General features: G+C 43.4%; 1 protein-coding gene across 1 annotated transcript; it reads left to right on the top strand.

The window, feature by feature from the left end:
- The first annotated feature begins 2180 nt into the window (after nt 1-2180).
- Nucleotides 2181-9351, top strand: Snrpf (small nuclear ribonucleoprotein polypeptide F). The gene is made up of 4 exons (XM_059253262.1): nt 2181-2345; nt 4489-4614; nt 8641-8705; nt 9218-9351. Exons 1-4 carry the CDS (start codon nt 2343-2345, stop codon nt 9282-9284), a joined length of 261 nt encoding a protein of 86 aa, XP_059109245.1. The 5' UTR covers nt 2181-2342; the 3' UTR covers nt 9285-9351.
- Nucleotides 9352-10239: the final 888 nt, after the last annotated feature.

Raw genomic sequence — 10239 nt, 5'->3', positions numbered from 1 at the left:
TCTCAAGTTCCTCCACCGGAAACTGGCACCAGAGGCTCCTTCTGCTACATCCACACTCCTGTTAACTGTAAGGCCGGGGATCTGGTTTTCTCATCTCTACCTTAGTAAGGAGGTGGGGACTCTCCACAGAGCACTAAAAGACAGGTGGAGAGTGACTGGCAGGCAAATCCCCCTAATCTCTCTCTCTGATGTTCTCCAGCTCGTATTTCCACAAAGCCCACGTAGATATGAGCCCCATATGAGTACGCAACTAGTTTTGTCTCAGTGAAGAAGCAATGACTCTTCACAAGCTCACAAGCACAAACCCTAACATGTAAGTCTCCTTCCTCTCCCTTATCTATCTGCCTCATTCACCACCCTGGGATTCCGCCTGCCAATAGAGTGTTCTCATTTAAATGTTTCCTTAGAGCAGTGGTTCTCAACCTTCCTAATGCTGCCACCCTTCAATACAGCTCCTCACGTCGTGGTGACCCCCCAACCGTAAAATTATTTTGTTGCTACTTCATAACTGTCATTTTGCTACTGTTATGAATCATAATGTAAACATCTGTGTTTTCCGACGGTCTTAGGCGACCCCTGTGAAAGGGTCATTCGACTCCAGAGGGGTCGTGACCCACAGGTTGAGAACCACTGCTTTAAAGTCTGTTTTCTAACGATCATGGGGCTCAGATCCTGAAGAATTTCAGCTCAGAGGAACTGAAATAACTGCTTTTTCTGGGTGACTGGACTTGTAGAAGCAAGCATTGCAGAAAATTTGAATCTTGTAACTGGCACACCTGACACACACCCCCCCCCCAATCTTGTAACTTCAGTTTTCCCCATAAAGCTTGGAAACAAATGTGCAGTCTGTCTTTGCTTTCATTACTTATTTCTCCTGTGTATTTTACAAGGCACTCTTAAGTCCTTTGTAGATTATAGCACATAGCTTAATACAATGAGAAAAATACTAACACGAATCTGTTGTGAGTCCAATTCCCAGTATTCTCAGAATTAAATTAGAAATCAGGCTAGGTATATCCAGGGCTCTGAGTATAAAATTTATGGATTTGATAATTCAGACTTAATCATTAGAGCATACTGAGTGCCAGGACCAGTAATTATTCTTCTATTACCATGCAAAAATCATGGGCTAAGATTGCTCTCTGCTCAAAATGTATCTCTGAGATTATCAGCATACTTTTTATTTTTTTAAATCTTATTTTGCATGTAGGTATGTGCACCTCAGGAGTGTCTGGTGGCCACAGAAGTCAAAAGAGAGTGATGAATCCCCTGGAACTGAAATTTTGGATGGTTGTGAATCACTATGTGGGTACTGGAAATCGAACCCAGGTCTTCTGCAAGAGCAAGAAGTGCTCTCCACGGCTGAGTCAACACTCCAGCACGTTGTCAGCATACTTTATTAATATAATTAACAGTCTTTAGGTCTAGGCCAGTCTGAAATCTTGAGTTACTGGGGGAATCCATGAAAAACAATCTTCAGGTTCATATAGGGCTAGGTCTCTCGATAAAGAAAAAAAGTACTCTTCTTACACGGGTTTCATATCACAAGAGAACCGATATCTGAAACATTGAGATTACGGGAAAATTAAGTGGGATTCTGATCGATCTCTTTCCATCAGAGAGATTAACCCTTGATAGGTCAATTCCCTACATCCTTATTTACAAACACATGTAAATAGGCCTCCGGTTCTGGGTATGCTTAGAAATCAGAACGACAGAGGCCACCACACAGCATCCCAGACCCAACTTGACCGGGACTCAACTTCTGTACTTACCCCCGTCGGTCAAGTGGGCATTCTAAAATAGAGTACAGTGGCACCAAGGAGGACCATGCCAGAGGCGCTCCCCAAGTGCTGGATCTGTGGGAGGACGAGCAGGGACCTCCAGAACCCGAACTCGTTCTCCCAGCTGAAGGACACCGTAAACCTGCAATTGCTAAAGAAACCACGTCCGCCGGCCAGGGAGAAGCAGAGAAAAAACAATCCTTGCAGCGAAGCAGCGAAACCCGGACCGCTCCGCCCCGCCCACTTCGAACCTCGCGTAGTGATTGGACACAAACGCGCGCCTTGAACCTCCGGTTGCCGGGAGACAGCGCCCGCCATCTCCTCCAATCAGCAAGCGCGTCTTTGGGTCCAATCGCAGAAGCCGAGAGATCGAGGCGGGAGGCGAAAGGTGACGCCCCCTTTTTTCTTTTTTTTTCCTTCTCTGGCGGCCATTTCTCTCCGCGTTGAGCGAGCGGTTCGGGGCGGCGGCGGCAGCGGCGGCGGTTCCGGGTCACGAGGGGTCGGTAGCAGCGGCGGAGTCGGCGGCGAGTGGGGTGGCAGCGCTCGCGGGTGTTCGCGATGGTAAGGAGGATGAGCGGTGCGGGGCGGGCGGGCGGGCGGCCTCGCGGCCTCGCGGGGGCGTGCTCGCCTTCCATTCATCCACATGGGGCGCCGCGCGGCCGGCCGGCCGCTCGCTCCTTCTCCCGGCTCGGCTCGGCCCGGCTCGGCTCGGCTCGGCTCGGCTCGGCTCGGCTCGGCTCGGCTCGGCTCGGCTCGGCCCGGCTCGGCTCGGCTCGGGGCGGGGATGGGGGTGGCGGGAGGAGGGGGAGGCCCTGCAGCGCGCGCCCGGAGCCTTTTCCCCTCCCCGAGCTCCCCTGCCGCCCTGTCCCGTTTTGTTTGACCCGAAGCCTCTTTTTTTGGGGGGGTGGGGGTGGGAGTGGGGGGGGATGGGAGCAGGGAAGGGGTTAACTGAAGCACGTTTTCCCTTTCTGCTCAGCACACTCCACCGTGCGCTTGCTGCATGCCGTGATGTTGACAACCCCAGCTCATTGTCCTCTGGGACAGGAGGCCCAGGCTCCCCCTTTCGTTCACTGAAGACGTTTGTTTTTAGGCGCCAGGGATATGGGGTGCAAAGGGCTAATGCAGAACCTGCATTTTTTTTCTCAGATGGGGAGGGGGTTGGCAGCAGCCCTGTGATAACAAGAAATAAACGACCGCAGGTAGGGGGCGATTGCTTAAGCAGGAAGCTGGCAGGGGTGCTCTGAGAGGCGCGTTGGTAAGTTAGAGCGCTGTGCAGGAGGAGCAACCGTCTCCAAAAGGTGGCGTTTAGCCAGAAATCTAAGTGACAGAAAGAGCAGTGGGGAGAGGGTTTCACGAAATGAGCTCTAACTAGAAAGTAGGTTGATGAGTTGAAATTTACAGGAGTTAACAGCCTCTTGCAGGAATAGTGGTTTTGAAATAAGACTTTATTAATACTTTCATGCTGACACGTGCTGGAGTGTTGACTCTTGCGGAAGACCTGGGTTCGATATCCGGGTCTCTGAACGCCTTTTAGGAAGTCTGTCTGCTTTAAATACAGTGGGAGACCATTGGAGCATTTTTTTTTTTTTTTTTTTTTTTTTTTTCCCCGAGACAGGGTTTCTCTGTGGTGTAGCTTTGCGCCTTTTCCTGGAACTCACTTGGTAGCCCAGGCTGGCCTCGAACTCACAGAGATCCGCCTGGCTCTGCCTCCCGAGTGCTGGGATTAAAGGCGCGTGCCACCACCGCCCGGCCATTGGAGCATTTTTAACCCAGGATGTTACATGACTTGACAGATGCCTTAAAAATAGGAGTTGCTTTGTGGATGATAAGTTACAGACAGTGGGAATTGGCCACTGATTTAGACCTTACGTCCTGTAAGATCACCTCATCTTAGACTTAGTAGCCAAGTTTCTTGTTTTCTTTGGAATGATGGATGCGTAGATTTGGGAGTGTTGGTCCTGAATTTAAAGGGAACGTTGTTTTTGCAGACTAAGCTTGATAACGGTTGCATTAAGAGGCACTACTCCTGATAAAAAATGGAGACCCAGCCCCGCCTCCCACAGTGAAAGCCTGCCAGATGTGACCTGCCCTCTGCATTTGGCACTCACCGATGATAGTGAATTGTTTATGTCTGCAGAGATCACCTCAGACCATTACCTTGGTTCCTTTAGAGCTCGGCTAGTGGGTAGTGATGTGGGTGTTCAGGGTTTTTGTTGTTCAACAGTGCTTGGGATGGAACCAGTGATCTCATGCCCACTGACTGGACCAGTGCTCTTGCCCCAGCCCCACCTGGTCTTCAGTATTTAACTGCGTGATTTATGTTTTGTTTCAGTGAGTTGGATATGAAGTTGACTAAATGGGTACTTAAATGCGTCTGACACTCTCCAACAAATTGTAAAGTGCCAGGGAATCAGAGTTTGCCCTGACTGGACACCATGAAGTCTTGATTGATGTTTTTTTGTTTTGTTTTTTTTTTGTTTCGAGACAGGCTTTCTCTGTGTAGCTTCGCACCTTTCCTGAAACTCACTTGGTAGCCCAGGCTGGCTTTGAACTCACAGAGATCTGCCTGGCTCTGCCTCCCGAGTGCTGGGATTAAAGGCGTGCGCCGCCAACGCCCGGCTGATTGATGTTTTAGTAGAGCGGTGGGTGGGAGAAGCCGAGCTAAGCAAAAATGATTGAATACTGCTTTTGTTTTTCTGTGCAGAGTTTACCCCTCAATCCCAAACCTTTTCTCAATGGACTGACTGGAAAGCCAGTGATGGTGAAACTCAAGTGGGGGATGGAGTACAAGGGCTACCTGGTCTCTGTGGACGGCTACATGAACATGCAGGTGAGCCGAGGGGTGGTGGGCGAGCCGAGGGGTGGTGGGTGAGCTAAGGTGTTACAGGAGCTGTAAACTGGGTTTCTGTTGCTTCACCTTACTCCTCAGAGTTTTACTGTTACTGATAAGAACATACACAGTTAAACTGAATTCAGGATTAAAGTATACTCCAGGGAGGAGGTTGACACTGTAGTGGACTTAGTGGTACTAACCCAGTATTAAACCAGAACCCCGTCGTCGTCGACCTTACCATGGCAGTCAAAGAAAGAAGAGCTTTGGCATTTGGTTTCTAATACCACGAGGGAGCTAGTTTATTACAGAGAGCAAAACTTCCCAGCACTTCCTTCTTCAAGGATTTTTTTTTTTTAAGGGAGATTTTTAAATTGCTTTAATGAATTTTAAAGACACAGTATGAAAGTAATTGAGTGAACGCATTTTTCCATAGAACAGACTGAAGAAACAAAGGAACTGATAATTGACTGGGCCTTAGTTTCTGTAAATGATTCAGCCAGTCTTTTTCTTTGTAGTAAAGGATATCCCAAAACGTGTCTATTTCAGCATTTAGCTCTATAATTCAGCGCATTAGTACATTCAGTTGCTGTATGGCCATCACCATTATTTATTCCCAGAACGTTTTCATCGTTCACAAGTGGAACTCTGTACCCAATAAAAAATTCCCTATCACCTGCCTCCTCTAATGTAGTTAGTTCCTAGTAAGTGCTGTCTATCTCTGAGCTTGTTTCTTCTCTGTTCCTCATGTAAGTGGGATGTAGTACAGTTTCAGCTAACTTCAGATCAAAATACTTAGGAGAAAAATTCTATCTGCTCAAGATATACAGACTTTATTAACCCCATAAACAATACAGTATAACAGCTATTTATGTAATAAACCGAACTGGGTTATGAGCAATCTAGAAATTATGTGAAGGGCATTAGGTTATATGCAAATACTCAGCTATTTGAAACAAAAAGCTTAAACATCCTTGGCTCTCTGAGAGGCCCTGGAACCACCCCCCATGAGTGCCTTCAGACAGGTATTTTGTCCTTTTTCTGGGGTGATTATTCATTCAGGATTCATTGGTGTTATAAAATGTTGGAATTTATTGCTTATCAGGACTGAGTAACATGCTGTTGTCTGGGTATGTCACATCAGTTCTTTAAGTACTGGAGACCAAACTCAGGGATTTGTGCGTGCTGCACAAAGCATCTGCCACTGAGCTCCATTCTCAGCCTGTCCACTCATTTCTATTTTTATGTGTATAGATGTTTTACCAACATGTATGTATGTACACCATGTGTGTACCTAGTGCCCAAAGAAGAGGGCACTGGACACCCTAGAACAGGAGTTAGAGATGTTGTGGGCCACCATGTGGATGCTAGGAATTGAACCCAGGTCCTCTGGAAGAAAAGCAAATGTTCTTAACCTCTGAGCCAACTCGTCAGTCCCAAACAAGCATTTTTTCAAGTCTGCTTTTAACTGTTGAGTATCCACACAGGAGTGGGAGTGCTGGTCCCACGTTTAGTGTTTGTGAGTAGCTGTCATACTGGTTTACAGAAGAGCTGCATGGTTTGAGTTCCTTCCCACATATGCACTGACACTTGTTTTCTATGACGTTTCTCTTTTATGTATAAAATATTATTCTCTTGGATTAGATGTGGTGTATCCTTTTGATTTGCATTTTCCTGATGACGTTGAGTACCTTTTATTTATTTATGTTATTAGCCATGTGCTTATGGTCTGGAGAAATGTGTATTCACATCCTTTGCCTACTTTTATATGTATTATTTTATTTTATTTTATTGTTTTTAAGACAAAAGTCTCATTGTGTAGCCCTGGCTAGCTTGGAACTTGCTGTGTAGACTGGGCTGGTCTCGAACTCATAGAGATATGCCTGTCTCTGCCTCCCATGTGTTGAGATTAAAAGCTTGTGCTACCATGTCTGGCATCTTTGCCTACTTTTTTTGTGTGTGTGTGTGGTGGTTTAGGTGTAATTTCTGCCCAGTTTTAAAAGTTACTTATGTGGATAGCTTAACCAGAAATCTAGCTAACAAGAATATGGGTGGTTTTGTTCTAGAAAATTCTTGAAATGAGTCATTCACAAAGGCTATAGAAAATCATGGTGAAAAATACTGTGTGGCATTAGTGATGAAAGTTTAATTTTATGAATACACTGAAAAACCACAGAATGTATGATTTCAAAGTAAGTTTTGTTCCACCCCAGCTCCTCCAAGTCCATCAATTTGTTGACAGAGGTGGGGGTCAGAATTAAGCATCATCCTTAACTACATGGAGAATTGAAAGCCAGCTGAGAATACTTGAGATCCTGTTGAAAAAAACAAACCACCTAATACTGGGTTTTCCAGTTAATGTAGCTTCCCCAAGTTACAAAATGTGTCTCTGAGTGAGCCCAGTTTCTGAGTTACTTCAGTTAGCCAGAACTTATTATCTGTTTGGTACTGTGATTATAACAGTGAGCAAAACAGAGTCCTTATGCTTGAACTTGTTTCAGTGGTGGGAGATGGTAATGTAACACACTTCGATAATTAGGTGTGATCCACAGTATGATGGTAAAGCAAGTGCAGGGGGATAGACTGTGTGGTAATAAACAGGATAGTCCAGCTTCTCTGAAGAGACCATGAGCATCTAGTGGAAAATCATCTCAGGTGGAAAGAAGAGCAGATACAAATTTTCTTTTCACAGGCCATGCTTGGTGTGTTCAGGGTCCAGAAAGCCAGAGTAGAACCTTTTCAGCAGTAGTGAGGGCTGTGGATTTAATACACCATAGGAAGTTTTGGGGCATTATTGTAGGAAATTTAGAAGTCAGTTAAGGGTTGGGGCACATGCCAAAAATACTTATAAAATTAGTTATTCTTGCTGTAGAGATGACTCAGTGGTTAAGAGCACTGGCTGCTCTTCCAGAGAATCAGGGTTCAAATCCTAGCACCTCATGGTGGTTCACAACCCTCTGTAACTGAGAGGGTCCAACATGTTCTTTAGACCTTCATAGGCACCAGGCCAGACACATGTGGTGCACAAACACTCATACACAGAAAATAATAAATTAAAATTAGTTGCTCTTAATATATTCCTTCTGATAGCAATTATTTACACACTGAATAGTCTCACAAACGTGTTTTGGGTGACATGTTATCTGGGTGTTTTGTTTTCCTCTAGAGAAGAAACACCCAGCAGGTTTAAATGCCTTATGCCACATCTCCCTGTTTTCTTTCCTTGTCCACGACCTGCATAGGAAGAAGGAGTCCTCTTATTCTGCCTTTGGTGACTCCATCTGGCATTGGTGGTGGGTTTTGGGGGTTTTTGTTTGTTTGTTTGTTTCAAGACAGGGTTTCTCTGTGTAGTTTTGGAGCCTTTCCTGGAACTCACTTTGTAGCCCAGGCTGGCCTGGAACTCACAGAGATCCGCCTGCCTCTGCCTCCTGAGTGCTGGGATTAAAGGCGTGTGCCACCACCGCCCAGCTGTTTTTTTTTTTTTAATTATAAGAATGACTAAACATTTTTAATTTAAATAGAATAGAGTTCACTAAACTAATTCTACAGATCATTCTTGATTTTTTTCCCCCCTGTGGAGTACATGAAATTTTCAAAATCTTATTTCTTTAGTTTGGTTGTTGGTTAATATATTTTATTCATAGCTTTTGTGTGCCCATTTGAATAACTTAATATGGTTCATAATGTTTTTCTCTGAGAAAGTTAATGTCTGATTCTTTGGAATTGAATTTTACTCATAAATTGGAAGCTTTCTTTGAGCCACTTTGGTATCAGCTAGAAATAACATCTAGAAGGCTTAACGACTTTGAAATAAGCTTTATTATATATTAGTTTTGTACCATGCATGTCTTAATACAGAAGATCCAGAGATACAAGAGTAACAGAAAGCTAATCTTCTACTTACTAATTACAGATACAATCTGAGTTGGTGTCAAATGGTCTCAGTTAATGTGCTCTCACCAGGAGGAGGGATGCTACCCTGTTTTCTTATGCAGTCATACTAACATTTTTCTTTTTTATCTAAAGCTTGCAAATACAGAAGAATATATAGATGGTGCGTTGTCTGGACATCTGGGTGAAGTTCTAATAAGGTAATAAGCGCATTTGTGTGTGAGGAGTTACTGGTGAACCTCAGAAATAGTCTGCTTAAATAAAGTAATCCCCAAACTGAAGGACTTAAGAAAAAAAGAGGCAAAAGATTTAGCAGTACTCAACATCTATATTTCAGAAGCCTTTGAAATTACTAAATTCGTTGGGAGCTTTCAGTTCATCAAGGTTTTTGTACCATTGATTACATTTCCTGGCCCTTAGCTGTAACCTGTTTCAGTGTCCTGGGTTACGGACCTTGGATTTGGATTTTAGTTGAGTCTAGCTGCTAAGGATTTCTGTTGTATTCGTTTTCAGTGTGAACAACCACCTGTATTCTGATAGGTTGTAGAGGTGTGAGGACAGTGGTAAAAACACGCTGTGTACTTTTAAACACCGGGGTAGCACCAACAGAAGAGGGTGGAGCTGTAGGTTTAGTTCCAGTCTGAAAACGGAGCAGGGATGATCATGCATGCTGGAGTGAAACCTGAAAATGGACCACTTTTTCTGTTTACAGGTGTAATAATGTCCTTTACATCAGAGGTGTTGAAGAAGAAGAGGAAGATGGGGAAATGAGAGAATAGCATCTTCAGGTTTTTTTTTTTATATATATATGTATTTCTATACAATAAAAATTTGTTTTTTTTTCAACTTGACTTGAGAACTATTTATATGCAGACATTCATATGCAAAACACAAATGTTGAAACAGTAGATGGATAATTCATAGAACTAGTGATGCTTTAAAAACCACCCAGTTTCATTTAAGGTGACTTTTATAAACCCACTGTTTTCATTTTTTTCTATGAAGAAGAAAGAAGTTTATGCTTTAGAATTTTTCTGAGGGTGAGTTTCAGCCATTGTAATTTTATTAACTGAGACCTTTTAAAAGTAGCTGTTAAGGTTTCCAAACCACTTCTAACATGCATAAAGTTAAACATTTTCTTAGTATTTATATATATTGTATTAATAAATTATTTCTATATCAACATAGACTAAATAACATATTGTAGCTAAGTCAAAACATGAAAATTGAATATTATGGAGATAGAACGTAATACAAACTGACTCTGAGGCTGAAGGTGTATGGTTTGTTCACTGAATGAAGTTTTCTGGAAGGTTTTCCGAGCTTAGCGTGAAATAACCAGTCTCATGAACTGAGACCATAGTCTACAGTTGGTACTTTTTAAACCTGTCCAGTTCTAAGAAGAGTACATTGTTAAAATGTATATTCATAGCCATGAACTTCCTTATTGCTTTAGAAATATGATTAAAATTCTCATGCTTTGAGGGAGGCCATTCTGCTCTAAGTCATGCTTCGTGTAATTATATCAATGAATTAATTGACTTTGGATGTGTGTATCCAAAGGGGACATCTTAAAATACAATGGAATGATACCAGTGAGTAATAGTTCTAGCAGAAGAAAACAGTTGCCATTCCTACAAACTTCAGGAGAAAGGTCTGCCTTCCTGGAATTTGTTAGGACAGTATTGTATCACTGAACGCCAACATTCACATAGAACTTTTGCTAATTAAATT

The sequence above is a fragment of the Peromyscus eremicus genome, unplaced genomic scaffold, assembly GCF_949786415.1.
Source record: "Peromyscus eremicus unplaced genomic scaffold, PerEre_H2_v1 PerEre#2#unplaced_4125, whole genome shotgun sequence".
Classification (NCBI taxonomy): domain Eukaryota; kingdom Metazoa; phylum Chordata; class Mammalia; order Rodentia; family Cricetidae; genus Peromyscus; species Peromyscus eremicus.
Note: the sequence above shows the minus strand (reverse complement) of the source record. Positions and strands in the feature narration are given on the sequence as shown.

Coding starts and splice junctions, on each gene's coding strand:
- Snrpf (XM_059253262.1), top strand. Junction 4,615..8,640: donor ACGGCTACATGAACATGCAG/GTGAGCCGAGGG, acceptor TTTTATCTAAAG/CTTGCAAATACAGAAGAATA. Junction 8,706..9,217: donor CTGGGTGAAGTTCTAATAAG/GTAATAAGCGCA, acceptor TTCTGTTTACAG/GTGTAATAATGTCCTTTACA.